At 41.3% G+C, this 24,686-nt stretch overlaps 1 protein-coding gene across 8 annotated transcripts in view; it reads right to left on the reverse strand.

The window, feature by feature from the left end:
* NRP1 (neuropilin 1) overlaps positions 1-24,686 on the reverse strand; it is a 159,137-nt gene that overhangs the window by 28,758 nt on the left and 105,693 nt on the right. For all 8 annotated transcript variants that reach the window (NM_001131549.1, XM_009245254.4, XM_063727044.1 and 5 more), the window contains 4 exon segments: positions 1,051-1,195; positions 7,912-8,243; positions 16,261-16,405; positions 20,658-20,813. In NM_001131549.1, the coding sequence (NP_001125021.1) occupies positions 1,051-1,195; positions 7,912-8,243; positions 16,261-16,405; positions 20,658-20,813 (778 nt within the window).

The following is a 24,686-nucleotide window of genomic DNA, read 5'->3' on the forward strand; positions in this document are numbered from 1 at the left end:
TTTATGGTATTTAATGTGCTCAGGAATGTAATTATATTTGGTAGCTCAAGACACACATAATTTTAAAATTGCAGGAAGGTGACATTAAAAAGTGTTCTTTGAAACAACTGTGAGCATATATGCTCGGTTGATTAACATCTGGATGCCAACAATAGTCATTCTTGAAGCTGGGCTGGAGCAAGACCTCTATGGGGATAGAAAAACTGGTGTAGGTTACTCATTTATGCCCAAATCTAAGGCAGATGGGGATTCTAGTGTATAAATATATTAAATGGTACAATAACCAACTCAAAACATTCATTTCATTCATTATATGTTCAAAGAGAGTGCAGCCATGGGGTCAGTGCATGGACTGAATTTGTACTTGATATGACCTTCATATAATAATCTAAGTGTAGGCACTAATGTCACTCTACTTTTAGACACGTTGTCTCATGTAAAGTTCTGTTTCTCTGCAGCAGCCTAAGATATTCATCCAGAATAGTGTCTTGATGTCTTAGTCTGTCAAACGCTGCTTTCTGTTTCTATGTGCTGGTAATCGACACTGCGGACAGAAACTGGATCAGACATAGACCTCTAAATAATATTTAAAGGGCAAAAGTGGTTGCCAGGGGTTGAGGGAAGTTGCCTGCTTACTGGGTAAGGGGTTTTACTTTGGAGTGATGGAAATATTCTGGAACTAGAAAGAGGGTAGTTGGTACAACTGAATTGTAAATGTGCTAAATGCCACTGAGTTGTTCCCCTTCAAGAGGCGAAATTTATGTTCTATGAATTTCAACTCTATAAATTATCTTTTTTTTAAGTAAAGAGAGACAATCTCATATAATCCGAGGAGAGTCTTGCAAACAACCCAAGACAAAAGTAGGACTGTGAAGGTGCTGCCTTGTGACCTGTGTCAGAGCTTTGAGTCTCCCTGATGGGCAGGCACCGAGACAAGGGGCCTCCCAAGGGAAAAGGGTAGGCAATTTGCAAAGGCACCATCAGGGGCATAAATGCATGGAATAGGAAATTTAAAAAGGGATGAGAAGTAACTCTGGAGATCATAATTACCTTCCACTTCACAGCCCAGCAGCTCCATTCTGAGCCCCAGTCCGCCATGAGTGGCTCTCTCGGGGTAGATCCTGATGAATCGCGTGGAGAGAGCTGGAAAAGTCCGCAGCTCAGGTGTATCATAGTTGTTGTTGCCCTCAAAAGACTGTGAAGCATGAAAAACACAGGGCATTAAGAAAAAAAAAAAAAAAGCTCCCTTTTACCAACTGTTTCTTCCCTCCTTCAGGACTCTGAATAGGGCAGAGAAATAGGCTTCATTCCACCACTTTGTGGTACATCTCTTTCATAAACAAGAAAGGAAAAAACAATTAAAGCTTCTCTAAGAAGTGACAGATGGCATTTATTTATTTATTCATTATTATTATTTTTTGAGATGGGGTCTCACTCTGTCACCCACGGTGGCGTGCAATGATGCGATTGCACCTCACTTCAGTCTTACCCTCCCTGGGCTCAGTGATCCTCCCACCTCAGCCTCCTGAGTAGCTGGGACTACAGGCACCCACCACCATGCCTAGCTAACTTTTGTATTTTTTGCAGAGATGGGGTTTCACCATGTTGCCCAGGCTGGTCTCGAACTTAGTGGCTCAAGTGATCTGCTTGCCTCGGCCTCTCAAACTGCTGGGATTACAGGCATGCACCACCACGCCCAGCTAATTTTTTGTGGGGGCAGGGTCTCATGATGTTGCCCAGGCTGGTCTCAAGCACCTGGCTGCAAGTGATTCTCCTGCCTTGGTCTCTCCAAGTGCTGGGATTACAGGTGTGAGCCACTGCACCTGGCATGAGTTGGCACCTCTTTTGAATTGTGTTCCTAGCTTGAAGTCCCTGTGACAGTTTTCAGGAGCTTGGCCACCACTGCCAGTGCTGCTGCTGGCTTAGTTTCCTTTTCATATGCACGGGAAGATCAAAATCCTTGCTGGAATTCTGAGAAGATGGAGCAATGACTAGGCCAGTTTTCCTTTTCAAGAAATGGATGAGCCTCCTTATATCCTCTTCTCCAGCATCATTCTTTTTTTTTCTTTTTTTTTTAATTTTAATTTTCTTTTTTTAATGCTTTTCTCTTATTATTATTATTATTATTATTATTATTATTATTATTATACTTTAGGTTTTATGGTACATGTGCGCAATGTGCAGGTTAGTTACATATGTATACATGTGCCATGCTGGTGCGCTGCACCCACTAACTCGTCATCTAGCATTAGGTATATCTCCCAATGCTATCCCTCCCCCCTCCCCCCACCCCACAACAGTCCCCGAAGTGTGATGTTCCCCTTCCTGTGTCCATGTGTTCTCATTGTTCAATTCCCACCTATGAGTGAGAATATGCGGTGTTTGGTTTTTTGTTCTTGCGATAGTTTACTGAGAATGATGATTTCCAGTTTCATCCATGTCCCTACAAAGGACACGAACTCATCATTTTTTATGGCTGCATAGTATTCCATGGTGTATATGTGCCATATTTTCTTAATCCAGTCTATCATTGTTGGACATTTGGGTTGGTTCCAAGTCTTTGCTATTGTGAATAATGCCGCAATAAACATACGTGTGCATGTGTCTTTATAGCAGCATGATTTATAGTCCTTTGGGTATATACCCAGTAATGGGATGGCTGGGTCAAACAGAATTTCTAGCTCTAGATCCCTGAGGAATTGCCACACTGACTTCCACAAGGGTTGAACTAGTTTACAGTCCCACCAACAGTGTAAAAGTGTTCCTATTTCTCCACATCCTCTCCAGCACCTGTTGTTTCCTGACTTTTTAATGATTGCCATTCTAACTGGTGTGAGATGGTATCTCATTGTGATTTTGATTTGCATTTCTCTGATGGCCAGTGATGGTGAGCATTTTTTCATGTGTTTTTTGGCTGCATAAATGTCTTCTTTTGAGAAGTGTCTGTTCATGTCCTTCGCCCACTTTTTGATGGGGTTGTTTGTTTTTTTCTTGTAAATTTGTTGGAGTTCATTGTAGATTCTGGATATTAGCCCTACTCAACTGTCAGATGAGTAGGTTGCGAAAATTTTCTCCCATTTTGTAGGTTTCCAGCATCATTCTTAATCCCATTCCAAATGGGAGAAGGTGGAGGGGGAGGAGGAAAAGAAAATTGTCTCATCATAAGGAATGTCCTTTTAGATATCAAACACTGCATGATGTTTGATAGAGTAAGACATTGTTCTAACTGCTTAAAATCTATTAACTCGTTTAATCCTCAGAACAACTCATTTTGTCATCTTCCTATAATATTGAAAAACCATAAAAGTTCCTCAATTGTTTATATAGAACCTAATCTATGATTCCTAACACAGCTTTCCACTGAAAAAAATCTCTAAGGTGAAAAAGAAAACAGATAAAATGGTCCATTTTAGAGCAGCCCTTTTTTTTTTTTTTTTTTTTTTTTTTTTGAGACAGAGTCTTGCTGTGTCACCCAGGCTGGAGTGCAGTGGCATGATCTTGACTCACTGCAACCTGTGCCTCTCGGGCTCAAGTGATTCTCCTGTCTCAGCCTCCTGAGTAGCTGGGATTGCAGGTGCACACCAATATGTCCGGCTAATTTTTGTATTTTTAGTAGAGATGGAGTTTCACCATGTTGGCCAGGCTGATCTTGAACTCCTGACCTCAAGTGATCTGCCTGCCTTGGCCTCCCGAAGTGCTGGGATTACAGGCGTGAACCCCCATGCCTGGCCATGTATTTTTTAACTATTCAGAGATTTTTAAAACATGTTACATTTAATTTTACAAATGAAGGTAAATTCTCCATGAGGTAAATTCTACATTATGGTCCTTTCACAGACAAGGAAACTGAGGCACAGAGTGGTCAAGTCACTTGCCCATGGCCATACACACAGCAAGTGGCAGGGCCAGGACTCAAACCTAGCCGGCCTTAACTGGCGCCCTTAACCACACCACGATGCCGCCTCTGCCCTTACAAACCATCTAGTCCAGTCTCTTCATTTATTTATTTATTTTTTTAGAGATGGAGTCTTGCTCTGTCACCAAGGCTGGAGTGCAGTGGTGCGATCTCGGCTCACTGCGACCTCCGCCTCCTAGGTTCAAGCAATTCTCTTGCCTCAGCCTCCAGACTAGCTGGGACTGCAGGTGCCCACCAACACGCCTGGCTGATTTTTGTATTTTCAGTAGAGATGGGGTTTCACCATGTTGGCCAGGCTGGTCTCGAACTCCTGACCTCAGGTGATATGCCCGCCTCGGCCTCCCAAAGTGCTGGGATTATAGGCGTGAGCCTTCAAGCCAGCCCAGTCTCCTGATTTTAATAGGTGAAAACACCATGGTCCAAGAAACATCTATGCCCAAGGCCACACATTTAGTTTCATTAATTTGTCTTTAATAGATGCAAATTGGGCTAGTAGACCTGGTAGATCAGATGGAGTGGCTGGCCGGCCCCAGGCCATGCCAGTCAGGAGTGGGAGCCATGCCCAGTAGCTGTGTCAAGACATCATAAACCAGCCGAATAGGTGCTTGTTCAGTGGTGGAAATGTCATAACAAAACAGTGGAAGCATGTCAGTGAAGACAGATTGGGTAGGTTGCAAAAGAATCAGCAGGTTTCTGAGTTCTAGAAGTAAATTAATTGGCCTTTTCCAACTCAGAAAAGCCTCTAGGAGTTTAAAAATGCATTGCTAATATAGGCCTGCCTCTTCCAATTAAAATTTCTTTTTTTCTTTTTATCAAGAATAAATTCACTATTGGGGTTCTGCACTTTTATAGAACTGCAATTGCTGCCAGTAATTGAGACTCTGACACATATTATTGTTAGGCCCAATTAAGTTATTGTCAGTAAGATACTAATTATAATGAAAATACCATTACTACATATGCAAGTTCTGTCTACGTTAACATACCTCCAAAGATCACAGGAGAAAAGCGTTTATATCTATGGAATCCCAGGCTCATCTCTTCATTTTAACTTGAGCAAAGAATTAACACAATGTAAATACATTACAAAAGCTGTCAGTGCTGAGCTGGGAAGAATATTAGCAATGAAAACCCGTATGGAACTAGGCTAACTGATATAATAAACTTACTTATGAATTCTTTGTGTTCTGTTGCTAATTATGTTTTAGAAGATGAGGACTTTGAGTGTTTGGACCTTCTCTCTGTTGCTAAAAAGTCTAGTTAATTCAAAGATTCTGATATAGCTTGCCCATTACCCACTATTTTTGGGGTAGAGAGTGAGGAAAGGGCATTGAAAATTTAAATCCATCCAAGTGCTGTGGATTTCACAAAACAGAGTGCTCATTTTCCTTTTACATAAAAGGTACTTGGCATCTTAAGAGGTAGCCTTCACTTGTAAAATTAAATATAACATGTTTTTAAAATCTTGATATAATTAAAAACCATGTGCCGCTCTAAAATGGAAGATTTTTACCCATTTCTTTTTTCGTCTTAGAGATTTTATTTCACTGGAAGAGTGTGTTAAAGAATCATAGATTAGGCTGTATATAAACAACGAAGAAGATTTTATGGTTTTCAATATCATAGGAAGATGATAATGATGGATAGAATCATATTTTAGAAATAAACCCTAACACGTTCATCCAATCTTGAATTGAGTGTTTTGTGAAAGTTGAAAGATGTATGTTGGCTTCTTGTGGAATTCAGTGCTGGATTTACTACAGAAGAGTGATAGCTTTAGACCTGGTTGCAGATGCATGAATTATATAGAGATGGGGAAGCATCCTATCAAAAGCATATGGTGACTTGTTTTCTTTCTCTCTCAGAGCCCTAGTGTTGAAGAACATGTCACACCAGCACACGCCGCCGTCGCCAGCAGCAGGAAGTTGTTGATTTGCAGCACATTCACACTTTCTGATGCAGTCAGAGCTCACTGCTTCTCAGAAAAGATCCACTCAGAAGGAACTCCAGTTTCTGATGTTTATTTTACTTTTTCTTCCCCCCGAACAAGGCACAAAAGGGGAAAATGAACTGGACCCAAGAAAAGAGTAGCTACACAGAGAGATAAATATAACACTGAAAATATTTTAGAAACCACAAGTTAAGGAAGGGAGAGATGCGAGAGAGATTCAGATATTTCTGATGGCACCCAGCCCTGTCAGTGGCCTGCTGCGCTAGTGGTAGCTGGTGGCCTGTCAGGGACAGGGAAGTTTCCTTGGAGCCTTCACATCTGGAGGGAGTGGGAGCTAGCTGGCGACACAGCCTGGCTTCTTTGCTGCCTGCAATGCCTCTGGCTTGAGTCACTATATTAAGCCATATTCCCACACTTGCTTAGAGTGGGAGTGAGGGTAATATTTCCTTCAATAAGCTAAAATCTGTTTTTCACGAGAGGAGTAGGTCCTGGCCAAAGCAGGGATGGCAACGCTAAGACCAAAAGGCCAATTGTATTGGTGTGAGAAATATCATTGCTGAATATAATTCCCACACTGCACACAGAACTTAAACTGCTAGTTGTCTGTAGGTTGGTCCATATTTGAATCCTAAACCAGTTTCCGGGCCACCCAGCCTACTCCAGGGTATCCTTTCCAAGTTGCTGTTGCGTGCTCACAAACAAATTTAGCCATCACTTTAAGTAAAACATAATGACTGAGGTAGATCTGTTGGTTGAAAAAAATTATACCATGCGTTTTGGTGGATGTTGGAATGGAATATTTTTGTGTTGAGATTTCCTTTTCTTTTCACTGGATTATCAAGAGCCTACTGCATCTTAAAAGGTTTCAATGCATAAAGAAATATACTTAAGCATTATTCACAATAGCTAAAGGTGGCAGCAATTCGAGTGTCCATCAGTGGCTGAATGGATAAACAAAGTGTGGTATAAACACACAATGAATATTATCCAGCCTTACAGAGGATGGAAATTCTGACACAATGCTACAACACCGATGGCCCTTGAAAACATTATCCTAAGTGACATAAGCCAATCACAAAAAGACAAATACAGTATGAGGTCCCTAAAATGGTTGAATTCACACAGACAGAAAGTGGAGGTGGTCACCAGAGGCTGAAGGCAGGGGGACTGGGAGTTGTTGCTTAATGGGTGTAGAGTTTCAGTTTTGCAACATGAGAAAGTTCTAGAGATTGGTTGCACAATATGCACATACTTAACACTGTTGAACTGCACACTAAAAAGGTTAAGATGGGAAATTGTATATTATGTGTATTTTATCACAATTAATTTTTTTTTTTTTTTTTTTTTGAGAAGGAATCTCACTCTGTCGCCCAGGCTAGAAAGAGGCGGTGCAATCTCGGCTCACTGCAATCTCTGCCTCCCAGGTTTAAGCAATTCTCCTGCTTCAGCCTCCAGAATAGCTAGGACTACAGGCACACGCTGCCACACCCTGCTAATTTTCTGTGTTTTAGTAGAGATGGGGTTTCACCGTGCTGTCCAGGCTGGTCTTGAACTCATGAGCTCAGACAATCCACCCGACTTGGCCTCCCAAAGTGCTGGGATTACAGGCGTGAGCCACTGAGCCTGGCCCACAATAAAAATTTATAAAAGAAACAAAGCACTTAAACTAGGGGTAGGTTTGAGATGGGGGAAGGGCAGACCCAAATGACTGAGTGGTATCTGCAAGGGGTTCTGAGCGCTGGCTGGATGGCTGCTGTCAGCCTCAGGCTTCCCCGTCTCCTGTCTGCATGTTGAGCTGTCTGTCCATCCCTACAGCCAGGGAACGGGACCAGCAATGCAATTATTTTGCATGTTATCTCAGACATCACTTTTCATGCCATATTCCTGTCTTCCAAGAATCAAGGGTCTTACTGACCCCATCACACACCTCCTCTAATGTCATGGCTGGAAGGAAATAAGAAGCCCTTCCTCGGGAGAATGCCAGAGGCCCTTGATTGAAGTCAAGGACGTGAGGGATGACTTCCTCCCAGTCCCCAGCCCTCACCTTCGCCTTGCGTTTGCTGTCGTCCATGATCATCTTCCAGTCCGAGCCGTTGTTGCTGTACCCGATCTTGAACTTCCTCATGAACACCTTGTTCTCTCGGTGCTTCCCACCCTGAATGATGATGCCCCTCACGATCTTCTCCTCCCCCAGGTCTATTTGGAGCCACTCATTGACATAGGAATGAGGTGCGGGTGGCAGTGCCCAGCCAGAGCGACTGGTTACCAGGCGGATGTTTTCAGGCATCCAGTTTCTGTCCCCTTGGTTGGATGATGTGATCTGGGAGTCAGAAATAAGTCCAGACACCATACCCAACATTCCAGAGCAAGGATAATCTGGGAGGTGAAATGAAACAGATAATGTAAAATGATTTTCTGGGTGACTCCACGCTGAGAAATAAAATACAACATATAGAATAAAGACATGATTTTGTACCCAATCATATACAATTTTCAGTCTCTGGATTAGTTTACAGTAAATCTTTCCTCCCTCAAACCTTCCTCCTGCTCTGTCAGAATTTCCGTCTCTAAACTCACATCCCAGTAAGGCAAATCTTCAATAAGAACATACATTTCCTCCGCTTTGACATCTTCTAAGTTTAGCATTCATATTTCAGTCTCTTTGGTATCTAGAATTCATCCCTGGATCAAGTACTGACCCTGCCTAAGAGAAGTTCATAGCTTATGATGGATTGGAGATATGCATAGACATCAATCCGATAGCAGGAAAGTTGCTAAAACAAAGGTAAAGAGACAGTGATGGAGAGGTAAAGAGAACGAATGCATGACTCAGCCTGCAGAGGTAATAGAGGACCTCCCAGGGGAGGTGGCATTTGAATTGAGTGTGGAAGAATAGTGACCATGATCAACCACGATTGTTCTCCCCACCCCTATTTCTAATTGCATTGGGGACTTTCCACATGAATGTCTCATTGTCATCTCAAATGTACCACAAGCAGACTAAGACAGTTCTTTCCCCTGGATACTGCATCCTTTCACTGAACCCTGTCTTTTAATTGGTGGCATCACCAATCATCCACTTCCTGCCTAGTCATCTTGTCATTTCCGTTTTGCTGCCAAATCCTGCTATGTTTTTATTAAGTACAAGAAAGCAACAAAACTCTCGTTGCTACCTTCCTTTCTTCTGGATTTATCCTGATCTGAGGGCTCCGGCCAGGGTGCTACATGAACTCTTGGTTGGCCTCCCAGACCCCACTTTGAATCTCCACTACACCAGCTACTATTTAACTTTTCAGAAAATGTTGTTTTAAGCATGTCATTCTCATCCTCAAAAATCTCCACTGCTAAGTGAAAGAAGCCCAACAAAAAAAGGACAAATATGATCTGATTCCATGGATATGAGTAGCCTATCACTAGATCAGTCAGATTCGTAGAGACAGAAAGCAAAATGGTGGTTGCCAGGGCTTGGGGGAAATGGAGATTGGGAGAGTCAGTGTTTCATGGGTGCAGAGTTTCAGTCTGAGACAATTATAAAATTCTGGAAATAGTGGTGATGCTTGCACAGCAATGTGACTGTACTTAATGCGACAGAATTGTACACTTAAAAATGTACAATGATAAAATTAAAATGGTTAAAAGTGGTTGAAAATTGTTAAAGCAGTAAATTTTATGTTATGTATATTTTACCCCAACAATAGAAAAGAGATATCTTTTGAAAATGTACCATTGTTTTCCATTATTGATAGGAAGATATCAAAACTCGATCTGGCATTCAAGACCCTCATTTTGACTTCATCCTATTTGCCTAATTTGATTTTCTATTACGGACAATACGTCTCAGTTAAGCAATTCTCTTCTCATACAGTATAGACGTCATCCTCAGCATTGCCTTTGCTCAAAACCCAGCTTAAGACTCATGAAGAGAACTTTTCAAGCTACTCCAGCTTTTATTCTGAGCTCTCCCTTCTCAGAAATATGATGTAAGTAGCACAGAGCTCAGCATTCCACTGCTCTCTAAGGCTTTAAGATTGTTAGTCATGTACCCACAGCTAGATTATGAGATCTTCAAAGGCAATGAACAGCATCATAGACCTTTTTTTGTCTTCTAAAGCAGCCCAAGGAGCTTCTGAGCACAAGGACAGTATCAGTCATTGATGAATTCAATGGTGGCTTAATGACAAAATGTCCAACACTTCAATTATTTTCCTTTAGAAACTGTACATCCCAATCAAGAACATGCGCAAGAACGATAACCTATTTTTCTTTGAAGCAACTCAATTCTGTGTAATAAAATAAAAATTTAGCCTAAAAATATAACTACCCCTAAGTGAGAGGCAAACATCTAATGCAATTAAACTAAGTCCACATTATCAGCTGAACCTTAAGAATTAATTACTCAGATACTTTCCACATGAGTTCTATGGTCCAGATCATGTCGTTTTCTTTACTCATTCAGTGCCTTCTTGTCTAGAAATTATGCATGTCATTTTCAATCAGGCATGCAGGCCTTCCATATCATGTCCTTGCAAGGCCTCTCCCCATTCACTCCTTTAACCAGTGCCAATTGACATGAAGAACTTCCTTACTTCTGGGAGTTTGGGAGCTTTCTTTCTATTCCCTCCACAAGGAATTCCCTGTCATCTTACCCTTTTCCATTATCTGAACTGCTTAAAATCCTGACCTGTTTTCAAATGCCACATCACTTACTCAGTTTTTCTATTCTCTGCAACTGGACACAGCTTTCCATTTCTGGGCCTCTTCACACCACTTTATCTGCATTTCCCTTCTTTCTTTCTTTCTTTCTTTTTTTTTTTTTTTTTTTTGAGAAGGAGTCTCCCTCTGTCTCCCAGGCTGGAGTGCAGTGGGGCGATCTTGGCTCACTGCAAGCTCCACCTCCAGGGTTCACACCATTCTCCTGCCTCAGCCTCCCGAGTAGCTGGAACTACAGGTGCCTGCCACCACACCCGACTTATTTTTTGTATTTTTAGTAGAGAAGGAGTTTCACAGTGTTAGCTAGGATGGTCTCGACCTCCTGATCTCGTGATGCCTGCCTCCACCTCCCAAAGTGCTGGGATTACAGGTGTGAGCCACTGCGCCTGGCCCCGGCCCCGACTCCCCCAGGCCTTTTTTTTTTTTTTTTTTTTAGAGACAGGGTCTCACTCTGTCACACAGGCTGGAGTGGATTGGTATGATCATGGCTCACTGCAGCCTTGAACTCTTGGCCTCAAGCAATCCTTCCACCTCAGTCTCCTGAGTAGCTAGGACTACATGCGGATGCTACCATGATTGGCTAATTTTTTTTTTTTTTTTTTTTGGTCTCGCTATGTTTCCCAGGCTGTTCTCAAACTACTGGGCTCAAGAGATCTTACCACTTTGGCCTCCCAAAGTGCTGGGGTCACAGGCTTGAGCCACCATACCCAGCCCTCAAATGCTGATGAGCACATTTAGTTGTTTGGAATGCTGCTTTCTGCCTCCCCAGATTTTAACTTCTTTGAGGACATGAACTAAGTCATATTTTTCTGTTTTCTATGACTCTTTATGTCCTGTTTTATACATAGTATTTGCTCAACAAATATTTGTTGAATGAATCAACTTAATACAATAAAAGGCAGCTGTCATTTTCTCAAGTGCGCTTTCCTGTAACTTAACCACAGTATTTGCTCCAGGCTGGGATCTGGAAACCAAGAATATACTCAGTCGGGATTAAAAAAAGATTTACAAAAACAATTTTACTAAGGGACTATGAAACTATAGTGTTAAAAATAGAGTGCCATTTTTTGGCCACGGTGTTCATACCTGCCTGCTTCCAAACAAGCTTTTAGAAAGGCAATGTTTAGCTGGTAATGGGGACCAGATGTTACCATTTGGAGGAAAACATAATTAACTTGAATACTGTAAGGGAAGCAGATCCGTCACCAGATTAATGCCCTTTTTCTAATGCAGACTCGGCTGGGGCATAGTTTCTGTATTCACAGACTTAGTGATGCCCTGTCCCCATTTAGCCAACATATGCATGGTGCAAAGTGAGACTTATTCCTTCCATATAGCTGCCTCATTACAAAAAAAAAAAAAATGAAGAGGCAACTTCATTTACCTTTGACTGAAAACTATGTGACTCACTTTTAACAATAATTTGCAGAAAAATTACATTAACAATTAATTCAAGGTTTGAATGAGATGCTAGTGTTTAACTCTGTCCCTTCATAGCAGGCTGGTACAGGTCAAACCGTTCGGAAATAGTGTTGCCAGATTTAGCAAACAAACAACAAAACAAGAAACAAGATGCCCAGTGAAATTAGAATTCAGAGAAATAATGAATAATTTTTTGGTATACGTATGTCTCAAATATTGCATGGGACATACTTATTCTGAAAAATTATGTCTTGTTTGTCTGCATCAAATTTAACTGGACATTTTGTATTTCACTTGGCAACCTTGTTTGGAAAGCTTAAGACCACTTCAGGATGGAAGGGAGAAATGAGTTTTGTAATGGAGGATTGAGGTGGTTATTTTCAGTGATATTATTTTACAGTAAATCTCTGTACTCAGCTTTAATGGAAAAACTGAGGTATACTGGTAAATCAAATATCCAGTTAACCAGTTTCCAAAGAATGAGAAAGTAATAACTGCATTCGATGGGAGACCCTGAATGAGCATAATTTAATCTTTCCTTAATGACTCAGAAAGTACCTCTGGATATTATGGTGTCTGAGATCATCATTGTGAATTCTGATTGACTTAGGAGCACATGAATATGTGTTGAAGCACTGGGTAACAGACTCTGGTTAATAACAGAAGATAGCAGAGTTCAGAGTGTGTTAATCAGCCATCGTCCCATGTGATTTCCATCTCTGCCAAAATGATGAAGCCTACTTTGCCAAAATGATGAAGCCTACTTTGTCAAAATAATGAAAATGCCCTTCATCAATCACCTATAAAGCAGAATGGTTTGTTCCAATCTTATTTTCTTTATATCTCTATACGGTGACAAACTCTGAATTTTCCAGGATTACTATATTTCTTTTCTCTTTTTTTTTTTGAGATGGAGTCTTGCTCTGTTGCCCAGGCTGGAGTGCAGTGGCCAGTGGCACAATCTCAGCTCACTGCAAGCTCCGCCTCCTGGGTTCACGCCATTCTCCCACCTCAGCCTCCCGAGTAGCTGGGACTATAAGTGCATGCCACCACACCTGGCTAATTTTTTGTATTTTTAGTAGAGATGGGGTTTCACTGTGTTAGCCAGGATGGTCTCGATCTCCTGACCTCGTGATCCGCCCGCCTCGGCCTCCCAAAGTGCTGGGATTACAGGCGTGAGCCACCGCGTCCAGCCCAGGATTACTATATTTCTAAAAAATAATTTCTGAATCAAAAAATTAGGGTAAAACTTGGGGCTCTAGTGGTTTTGGAAGCCAAGTAATATGTTCAAGCAGTAACTTTTAATTAGGTAGGCTTAAACAAAATCCAGATTGAATTATGAGTACTCAACAGGGTGAAAATTTGAGGTCCAGCCACTTGTTTCTCAGAAGGTGTGGATAGAACTGCACTTCTTTGATTCAAAAGTAACCACCAAGCATTTGTTATGTTCCAGGCATACAGGATACAACAGAAAATGAGGCAAACAGGTCCCCTGCTCTCCTGGACCATCTAGTCCAGCAGGGATACTGTAGTCCTTCTTTCATTAATCTCCACTCAAGGGGACCGTAGCCTCAAGAAAATGAAAATTATCTGCTTCTGGTAATCAAGAAGAAAAACTTGAAATTACTGTCTTATTAGAGGCTCTTCTTGCTGGGGCATATGCTAGGTTCAATATATTGAGTGCCATGTACTATTTTAGTCTAATGGGTACCATTTAGTGAGCACTTACTTTAAGCCAGGGGTGTTCCAAATTTTCTTTCATTTACTCCCCATTATAGTTGCATTAAGGTGAACCTCACAGACCAGAAAGCGGAGATCAGAGTGAGTCTCAATGTCTTACTCATGGTCGGTCATGCATACACTAAGTGGACAGTCCACAGTCAAGCCTGGATATGTCTGCCTACCTTCTGTCCATGTGACTATCGTAAGGTGTTAGCCTCTCCAAAAATCTGCTTGTGGCAATTATTTGGAGACTAGAGCCATTTTACTAGAGAGAAAATATTTAAAAGTATAGTGGAGACCATGATTAAGAGACTAGCACTAGGAACTGAAAGGAAGCACCTTATTTGAAAAATAGCTACTTAATTATGTATGAAAATATTAGGATATGCTATTTTAGACATCTAAGTTTACATAACTAGATCATTTAACTATTTTTAAAAATTGAACAAATTATTTACCTTCTTTGCTCACATTCCTAGCATCACCTCTCAGGGAAATCCTTGTGAAAACTAAAAAGGACAGTTTAGGTATTAAAAAAATTGTATTCAACTAAAAGGATGTGACATAAATCTCTAACAGCCTGGAAATTCAGAATTTTGACTAACATGTTTGGAGTCTTTATGAAGTTTACCTCATTTTTTTAAATACAATGACATGAGATAAGGTTGAAGAAATGGGCCAGAAATTTCCACCCAAACCTCAAATGGCCTTGTTTCTACAAATTTATGAATAACAGCACAAATTTGTAATGCTCTGAAAATGACCTAGAACTTTCTGTCATCTAACTGCTAATCAAAAATAAAGCCAAGGTTATATCTAACTTTTCAATGTCCTTTCTTCTTTCAAACCCCTCTCCACCCAATTCCTGCCTCTAAGGCCTTGAACTTTCTAAATCTTAGGTCCTAAAATAATAAACAAGTCTGTCTGTGGGATGGAAATAAATAAATTTTTCATTAAAAAATCAGATGTTGGTTTTTACTTTCCAAGCTGAACTCTACCATAAACAAGTGTAGTTTTTCCTGTTCATTAGCTCTTCTCAAAATTGCTTGTAATTTCATGGAACGTTGCCAAAGTGATTTTTTTCCTTCCAAAGTCAGTATTATTCTCCTCTAAAAATAATTAACTAAACAGGATAAACAGAAAAATTGAATAAAAAATTAAATACCCTAAATACATATATAACATAATATTAAAAGGTAGTTCAAAGACTTTTAGATATTGCTTGCTTTTAATTACTTTTTAGTGAGCGGGTCAACTGATTCTGTCTTTGAACTTTCAAGCTTACTATGAAGATCACATTGTACTGGTTTTTTGTTGGTGGTGGTTGTTGCAATGAAAGTTTGGTAATGTATTTACTAAGATGGAAAGGAATTCTAATATGACTGCTATATACTGCAGAATATAACATAGTCATGCAAGAAAATAAATGGACGGGCCGGGCGAGGTGGCTCACGCCTGTAATCCCAGCACTTTGGGGAGGCTGAGGCGCACGTATCACCTGAGGTCAGGAGTTCAAGACCAGCCTGGCCAACATGGTGAAAACCTATCTCTATTAAAAATACAAAAATTAGCCAGGTGTGGTGGTGCGCTCCTATAGTAGTACCAGCTACTCAGGAGGCTGAAGCAGGAGAATTGCTGGAACCTGGGAGGTGGAGGTTGCCATGAGCTAAGACCATGTCACTCCACTCCAACCTGGGTGACAGAGCAAGACTCGGTCTCAAAAAAAAAAAAAAAAAAAAGAAAGAAAAACAAATAAAAAGATAAAGCTGGCCAGGGGCAGTAGCTCACACCTGTAATACCAGCACTTTGGGAGACTGAGGTGGGAGGATAGCTTGAGCCCAGGAGTTTGAGACCAGCCCAAGAAACACAGGGGTTACAATTAGTTGTCTACACTGGTGCCCTCATGTTGTCCCACATGTATTCAAGAGGCTGAAGTAGGAGGATCACTTGAACCTGGAAGGTTGAGGGTGCAGTGAGCTATGATCATGCCACTGCACTGCAGCCTGAGTGACAGAGCAAGACCCTGTCTCAAAGTAAAGAAACAAAGAAATAAATAAAACTGCTGGAGAATCTTTCATGCAACAGTTACTTATTGTAAATCTACTAAGTAGTAGTCAGTATCCAGGAAGCAGAGATGAAAGGCATGATGCTTGCCTTCATGGAGCTTACAGTCTAGTGGAAAAGGTACCAGTAAACAAGCACCTACCACATGCCAGGCTGTGCTACATGCTTTATATCCATTATCTATTAATAATGCATCATCACAACTAGGCTGTATGGCATAAATTATTATGACTATTTCCCAGGTGAGATAACTAAGGCTTTAAAAGGTAAGTATATTGACCAAAAAAATCTGCTAGTGAGTAGTAAGGCAGGATTTGAGCTCGGATTTGTCTAAATCCAAAGTAGATGCTTTTATTTATCAAATAAAAATGATTGCATTTACAAACTTATTCACCCTGTATTTAAAGGTTTGCATAAATCAAAACAAGACAATCTTCGACTTAGAAGATTCAGTCTTCAATCTTCCACAGCTTACCTGTTATCTTGCAACCATATACTTCAAATCTCATAGATATGCCAGTTTCCCAAGTTGCAGGCTTGAGTCGGACAAATCGAGTTATCAGTGGTTTAGGGAATACTGCAACCACAACATCTGTGGGGTTGGTGTTTCCCTGAAAGAGCTGTATGGGGAAAAAAAGTGCCTTTCTTTAGCAGAGGTTTTGGATTTAAATCCAAAAATGTGTTCTCACAAATGGTTGTAAAAATTATTTACAATTTCAGCATTGTCGATCAAGGATGAGATGGCGTTAATAACGTGACATGTTAATTTTTTCAATTAGCAATCAGAATGACGTCTAATATAGAATACTGTCCTAATCATCGATTCAATTTTCTGAGAGGCTAGAGTCTTTAAAAGCACTATTATATGGATAATATTGATTAAATAATGCATGCTATTATCTAAAAAGTGTGAAACTATTAACTTTACCAGAGGACCAAAATAATACTGTAGACGTGTCATGGGAACTCTCACTGTTTGACTTTCCCAAGAATCCCCAGAAGGGATGCTTTTTAAGTAAAGTATAGGGCCTGGCTTTTTGAAATTCTAGGTTGTGTTTGCAGCTACAGTACTAGGTCAAATAGCGTTCTCCCCTTTGACTTCATTCCTTGATGGAAGATCTTGTCCCTCACACTAATGTGTGACTTTAATTCTTTTTTGATTATTGGTAAAATTATGTTTTAGTGGTCAAAGTCAAAACTGAGTTATAAATTATTTTTAACTAAAAATCAGCTTTTCCAGGGCTTGTGCTTCAAGATTTATTTGTTTATTTATTTATTTATTTATTTAAGATGGAGTCTTGCTCTGTCAGCCAGGCTGGAGTGCAGCGGTGCGATCTCAGCTCACTGCGGCCTCCGCCTCCCGGGTTCAAGCAATTCTCCTGCCTCAGCCTCCTGAGTAGCTGGGATTACAGGTGCCCACCGCCACGCCCAGCTAATTTTTGTATTTTTAGTAGAGATGGGGTTTCACCATTTTGGTTGGTCAGGCTGGTGTTGAATTCCTTACTTCAAGTCATCCGCCGGCCTCCGTCTCCCAAAGTGCTGGGATTCTGCTTCTAGTTTTAAATGGAGTCATTTTGTTCTAAGAAAGATGAGGCATGTGACTGCAAATGTAATGCCTGCCAGGCACAAATGGATGTTTCCCACAAGGACTCGTGGGGGCCACTCTGCCTGGGCAGGGCGCTGCAGCAGCATTCTCCAGTAAGATTTCTGAGGACTAGAGAGTTTACCATCACAGAATACTCTGCCTCCCCTTTCCTGGATTTTACTTCTGCTTTGGGTTGGGAATAGCCCGTGGGATGGTGACATTTCTCAGTTCCGTGCCTCGTGCATTCAGCACTATGCTTCTCAGCACAGCTGGGTCAGACACCTCCTTTTAGGCTGCATAATTGGAGCATCACGGGGCTCACTCGAGGCATGCAGCTTCCTTCCTACCTTTCCAGGTGAGGACATGAAGGAGGTCTATGGTTTCTCAAGTCCTGCACTTCCACCTGGGAGAAAGTGCTTGTGAAAGTCGGGCTTGTGTTTTTACTTTACTGAATTTAAGTGGCCTGCACAACTAAAGGTGGTCAAATGCTTTACAGAGTTGGTTGTGGCTGGGTGTGGTCGCTCATGCCAGTAATTCCAGAACTTTAGGAGGCTGAGGCAGGAGGATTGCTTGAGGCCAGGAGTTTGAGACCAGCCTGGGCAACATAGTGAGACTCCATCTCTCCAAAAAAAAAAATATTAGCCAGGCATGGTGGTGGTGCATGCCTGTGGTCCCAGCTACTTGGGAGATTTAGCTGGGAGGATGGCTTGAGCTCAGGAATTTAAGGCTGCAGTGAGTTATGATTGCACCACTGCACTCCAGCATGGGTGACAGAGCAAGACCCAGTCTCTGTTTTTGTTTAACTAAGTCAGTTTTTAGTCTGATCTCTCTCTCGAGACTATCTGATATCCTAATTTATCCCAGCCTGTGATGGCCTTTTGATTTCTGCCCTAAATCAGCATCTCTCCCTGGAAATCAATCTGTGTGGGAGCATTTTTGTGTGACAAAGAGTAACGGGTAGCTGCCAGGGAAAGAGGGCCCGCAGTGATGGTGCTCTCTTTATGGGGGCAATGAGTCCTTGTCCGAGGGAGACCAGAAGTCTGGCAGGAGAGCTGTGTGCCCTGGCGCAGGCAGAGGGGAGGTGATTTTACTCCCACTGAGGGAGTTTTCTGTTTGCTGAAAATCATGTTTTATACACATTCTCTCCAACATGAAGAGGGTTGCTGGAGTTGTTGGTGGTCGAAAGCTGCACTCCTGGAGCAAAGTGGGAATGAGGGTAGGCGGGAGTGGATGAAAGCCCCTAAAGTACAGAGAAAGGTGGGGTGGGCAACAGTCATGAGGCTCTAGGTGGATGTTCTGATTTCATTAGATTCTGATTTCATTAGATTCAGCTAAAGTGCTCAGAACAGATGCCAAGCTCTCGGCCGACTCCTTCCTTATTCCTTCTGCCTCTCCCTCTGAAGCCCTTCTGTGTGCCGGGGGTTCCCAGGACAAGCTGCATGCACTGTCAAACACCCCTGGAATCTGTGAGTGCTCTCCGACAGCCCCCCTCTTCTGGGCCATGCAAACAACCAGTGGACAACAGTTGAAGAAAACATGTTGGTGAAATAGCCCATATGGTTTTTTTTTTCCTTAACAAAAAATGGTCACCTTGCTATTTCCTGTCATCCTTCTTATCTGCATTCATTCCAGCATAAAGATAATGAAATACCAATTAGGTTTATCACTTAACATTATTTTAGACCTTTCACCTCATAGTTCTATTTTGTTCTTTTTTTTTTTCTTCAACCTTTAAGTTTCAGGGTACCTGTGCAGGATGTACAGGTTTGTTAAACAGGTAACTGTGTGCCAAGGTGGTTTACTGCACAGATCATCCCATCACCTTGGTATTAAGCCCAGCATCCATTGGCTGTTTTTCCTGATGCTCTCCATCCTCCCACATACCCCGCCAACGACAGGTCCCAGTGTATGTTGTTCCCTGCAATGCACCCATGTGTTCTCATCATTCAGCTCCCACTTATAAGTAAGAACATGCATTGTTTGGTTTTCTGCTCCTGAAGTAGCGCTTATTTTAAAAAGAAACGGCCTGACAGTCTAAGGTCAGCTCTCCCGGCTCTCTCTGGGTTCTTTGGCTGGTAGGTGCATCATTAGAGTCAGTGATTTTTTATTTCCTTGAACCTAAAGTATGTCTTCAGAAATTGATTCCCAAACAAGAATCAGTCATGAAACTTGGGGTCAAAATTTACTCGCTTCATCTCCATAAGCGTTGACTAGGAAGGTTCTCGTACCCCAGACAAACTGGTTCCATGTCCTCCGGGACTAGACAATGGCCTTGAACTTGCCTGCCCATAGCCTTTTCCTCCTACAGAACAGCTGTCTATCTGTAGCTGCTTCCATCTTGCCTGCCCTGTCTGAGAGTGGGGGTTTCACTGCTAATCAAAGGGAATTAATAGGTTTTCTCACTTCACACCCAGGAGGCTTTTCTCAGTTCCAGATCCACAAGGAGAAAATCAAGTACATGAATGCTCAAAAAAGAGACAAGGACAGGTTAATTGGCCTCTTCCCAAGCCCATCATTGCAAGCTACCTGGATCTTTGCTCCTATCCTCATCAATTTCCTGTGTTTTGCTCAGCCTCCAGGGCAAGCTTTTAATTTCTGGGAGATGGTGAGTATGAATTCTCCGAAATCTTTTGATTAGAAAATCAGAGGAAGTGTAACTTGAAATAAACAGGCAGGCTGAGAAAAACATCTCAGTTCCAAATGAGCTAGGGCAGAGTGCCCAGGGACACGGTATGGTCTGTGCTGCCTCCTTGGTTGAAAGCATTACGGAGGTAGTGTGTTATTTGTGTGATCTGAGGGAACACAATGAAATACCTTTGGTTCCATGCGTTCTCAAATGCACTTGTAAATTAGTGTGTGAGCCACAGTAGATAGATGAAAAGATGTTTTCTACAACTAGCCGATTACAGAGAGAAAGAATCTATGAAAGGATGAAGAAATCGAGGGGGGAAAAAACAACAAAACCCCAAATTCCTAAGGTTCTAAGAGGACAGTGTTTATCCCACGCAGAATCTGTGTCCCCATGGGAGGCTTACAGCAATTCTTGAGTCTGACACTTAATTTGGCCTGTATTGACTTTTCTTGGAAACATTCATATAATTTCCTCCCGGATTCTGGATCTGGGAACGTGAGACCCCTTGGTCAGATTTAAACCTCTAATTGCACTTTTCATTTCAAATCAATTCAAAAATAAACCAGGCCAGACAGAAAGCTACCAAATAAACAAGTAAAAATTGATCATCCATTTAAAAGAACAAATTGGTTGCCACGGTGGCAGCCTAACTTACAACAGGTTTGTTTCCTTCTTTTATGGTGATCCAGTCTTCCCCGTTGGAGCTAACGTCGATCTTGTAAGTCTTGACATAATATTTCTTCTTGGTTTCTTTTGAAATGGCGCCCTGTGTCCCGACAGCCGTGACGAAGCGCAGAAGGCCCAAGTCTACCTGCAAGACAAGTACAAGCGTGGTCAGTGCACCATCCCTGCAGCACAGTAACCCAAAGCATCTTTTCCGGTGGGCTCCACGTGATAAGAAACATCTACAACATATTCTCTCTGAAGCCTGCTATCTGGTCTTTACCAGTACGTTATCTTAACCCAGACATTCCTAAGTCTTTAGACAGTAACTTAACTCTTTCAACCAACTGCCAATGAGAAAATCTTTGAATCCACCTATGACTTGGGAGTCCCTGTTTTCAGATGTCCCACGCTTCTGGACCAAACCAATGTACATCTTCTATATATCTGATTGATGTCTCATGTCTCCCTAAAATATATAAAACCAGGCTGTACCCAGACCACCTTGGGTTCATGTCCTCAGGACCTCCTGAGGTTCTGTGTCACAAGCCACTGCTCACTCATATTTGTCTCAGAATAAATCTTTTCAAATATTTTATAGAGTTTGACTCTTTTTGTCAACAAAAGACAGCATGGCCCTAAGTTGGTTCCCATTGTTAGGAAGGCCAGGAAAAGACCTTTCTCACTGTTGCAACCAGGATTGCTTGATCCCTGGTGCAAAAGAGAAAACTGGATTCAATATCATGTCATTACATTTTCTAAGAGACTAAACATACTTCCCAAACTGCACATTCATATATGTCATCTTGCAAAGAGAAAATCAAGACAAACAAGATAAACTCACACAATGGATAATGGAGAGGCCTGGACTTGAATTCCTGTCTAACATAATCCTGTTTCCCCTCTGTCTTTGGCATCCTACCTCCTTCCACATTAAATGCAGACTGAAATGATACTGACTTGAAAGCTCTAAGGGTGTTGTGGTTTGGGAGAGGGGCCGTAGATTTATAACTTGGGACGGAGTAAAGAGGAAGAGGGTAAAGATTTCTGTTTCAGCTTTAGATTTCTTCCCTCCCCACATCTTCCTGCGGCCTCTCTTCTTGCAGCTCAGCTTGAGAGGCAGGTGGATTCCAAGTCATCGTGTGGGGCAGACTCATGTCTCTAGGAAACAACTGCTTGGGCTTGCAACCTTCTCCTGGTAAGTTTCCAGTGGAAAAGCTCCTCAACATGACAGCCTTGCCTTCGTCTCTCACTAGCCTGTCTCATATCCTGAGGGGTGGGGCTCTTGGAAGGCATCAGAGTAGTGATGACCAGAAGGTGACTGAAACCTCGAGGGTCTGTGATTTCATCCTGGGGCGCTGTGATGTGAGTGGGAAGGAACGGATTTAAGCAGCAAGCACTCCACGTTCTAGTCCAGACTCTGCCATCATCTTTAGGCTTCTGGGCCCTCATTTGTAAAATGAAGGAGTGGGATTAGATAACTCGGAAGACTCTTTTCCACTCTGACTTCCTATAATTCCTTATTTCATATGTGTTAGATGTTTCCAGTAGAATAGGTTTTTCTTTTCTTTAACTCTCCTTATTACCAGCATTAATAACTAAGAATAATCTTGAAAGAAAACTCATTACTACTTTGTATATAATAGTGATATTTTCAATTTATTTTAATACATTTGATTATTCCTATAAAATTATTTGCTCCATCAATTGTATGCCCAGCTTTATACATAAGCTTAAAAAAAAGCCCACAAATATATGGCAAATTTTTTTTAAAGGACACAGAAAATAGTTACACATTACAACTACTAGCATTGACAAGCCCAGCATAGTGGCACATGCCTGTAATCCCAGCTACTCGGGAGGCTGCGGCAGTAGAATCTCCTGAACCCGGGAGGCAGAGGTTGCAGTGAGCTGAGATCTCGCCACTGCACTCCAGCCTGGGTGACAGAGAGAAACTCTGACTCAAAAAATAAAATAAAAATAAAATAAAACAAAACAAATAAAAAAACCCAACCCCTCTCCCAACTTCTGAATTTTGCTTTCTAGTTGCCATATTACAACTCAGTTTTCAGAATATAATATTTCATTTAATTCTCCAGTGCCCATGGGCCACGATCACTTAAAGAATTTCCATTTTATGCACAGCCTGCCTCATGCAGGCATATTGTCTTTCATGAATTGCTTTTTTCCTGAAGGTGCTTGGAGTAGTTAAGTCAACATGTTGTCTACATCCAGGAAAAACAGCACATAGTAGCCAATTTGAAGTTATAGAAAGTAGCAGTAGTAGATTTCATCTGGAAAGGATGGGGCTATCATTCAATGCAAAATAATCTTTACTTCATTTCCCTAGTTTTAAAGATATAAACTCTAGGCTCTGTGTGCTTTCACCAGATTTAAGAGAAAAAGGAACAAGAATTTAATATTTTAGAATAATAACAATAGATTTTATAATTTTAATTTAACAATTAGACATTTTACCAACATATTCTTATTAAGTGCCTATACTTGTTTACCAAAATTTGCATTTGTTTTTCAAAAGTGAACCATGGTACTTTGATGAATGTTTTAAACTTCCTATCTCCCTCATGTACACATTTCAAAAAGGGGAGGTGATTGATGGTTGTCAGATTTAGCAAATAAAAGTACGAAACATCAGTTAAATTTGAATGTCAGGCAAAACCAAATTTTTTTTAGTATAAGTGTGTTCCATACAACATTTGGGCTGTAGTTACACTAACAACTGATTCATTGCTTACATAAAATTCAAATTTAAATGGATTTTCTATATTTATGTTATCTGACAACCCGAAATCTCACTATATTCCAGACAAATAGGTGATTTTAAGTTGCTGCAGAAACTCTCTGATTTCACAATGCTGCAATCTAAAAGTTAATGGGTACTCTAAAAATGGTTGCTCTGAACAATTTTAACTGTTTTCAAATGCTCTCAGAACACTTAGTGCTTTTCTGGCTGTCCATTAAAGTCATGCCCAATGCCACAGCTACTTTCAAGCTGAAGGGTCCTTAAAATCTTGAAGTCCAAGGAAGCATGAAGCAGAGCTATTTAAATAAACTCTTCCTGTCAAACTTACAGATGGCTCTTTAGTGTGGAAATGATTAAATTCCCAAGAGTGTGTATTCAGCTTGGGCTGATTTGAAATAACCCTAGAACTTCATTCCCTGGTTGTCCTTTTCCTATTTTTTAAATTTTGGTTTTTGGAGGAAGATTTAATTACTAAGTAGGAAAGAAGTTAACTGGTGATCAAACAGAAGATTCCTAGGTATTAGGAACAGCTGACATCAGAGGAAGGCGCAATTGACTGGAATTAACTAGCATCCAACACAGGAAAACGTCCAAGGCCGAAGATACAAAGGCACCCAAAGCATATGCATGAATCACTCATTAAAAAAGAATGATTTTTTTTTTTTTCTCAACAGCAATGAAATGCATTGGCAACCTCCTCTTGTAATTGCATAGTTTCCTGCTGTGCTTTAAAACTCTGCAGATTCTCTTATTTACCACACAGGGATACTTGAAATTTCATTTCATTTTTCTCCCTAAGATTATTGCCAGTGGGTTTAGTAAGGATGGATGACAAAGTGGTTAGGATTGGGGCTTGAACCACTGCAATTAAAACCGGATAGTACCCAGAACTCTAACAACATACAGCCTCTCCAGCACTGTGCAACCCTCACTGCTAAGACTAGGGAAGTTCTTTCCACAAGTCCTTTCTCTTAATGCCTTAGGGGAATTCTCTAATAAGGATCTTCTGCCCTCGACTCTCAAGTGCCTGAGAGAGTTTGAGGGGAGACAGATAAAGTCCTGCCTCACAAGCATCACTGCTCACATTGCTGGTGTCTGTGTCAGGAGACCTAGAAAGACTTCATGCCTTGGTGTTCATATCTGAAGAGTTCTGGAAGACACCACCCCCAAAATTTGCCACTTTGGCATGAAGATTATTTCGAGTTGAAGGCAATCGAGAATCAACAGATGCAAGAAGAATTCTATGCCCTTCCCTTC

The sequence above is a fragment of the Pongo abelii genome, chromosome 8, assembly GCF_028885655.2.
Source record: "Pongo abelii isolate AG06213 chromosome 8, NHGRI_mPonAbe1-v2.0_pri, whole genome shotgun sequence".
In the NCBI taxonomy this organism is placed as follows: domain Eukaryota; kingdom Metazoa; phylum Chordata; class Mammalia; order Primates; family Hominidae; genus Pongo; species Pongo abelii.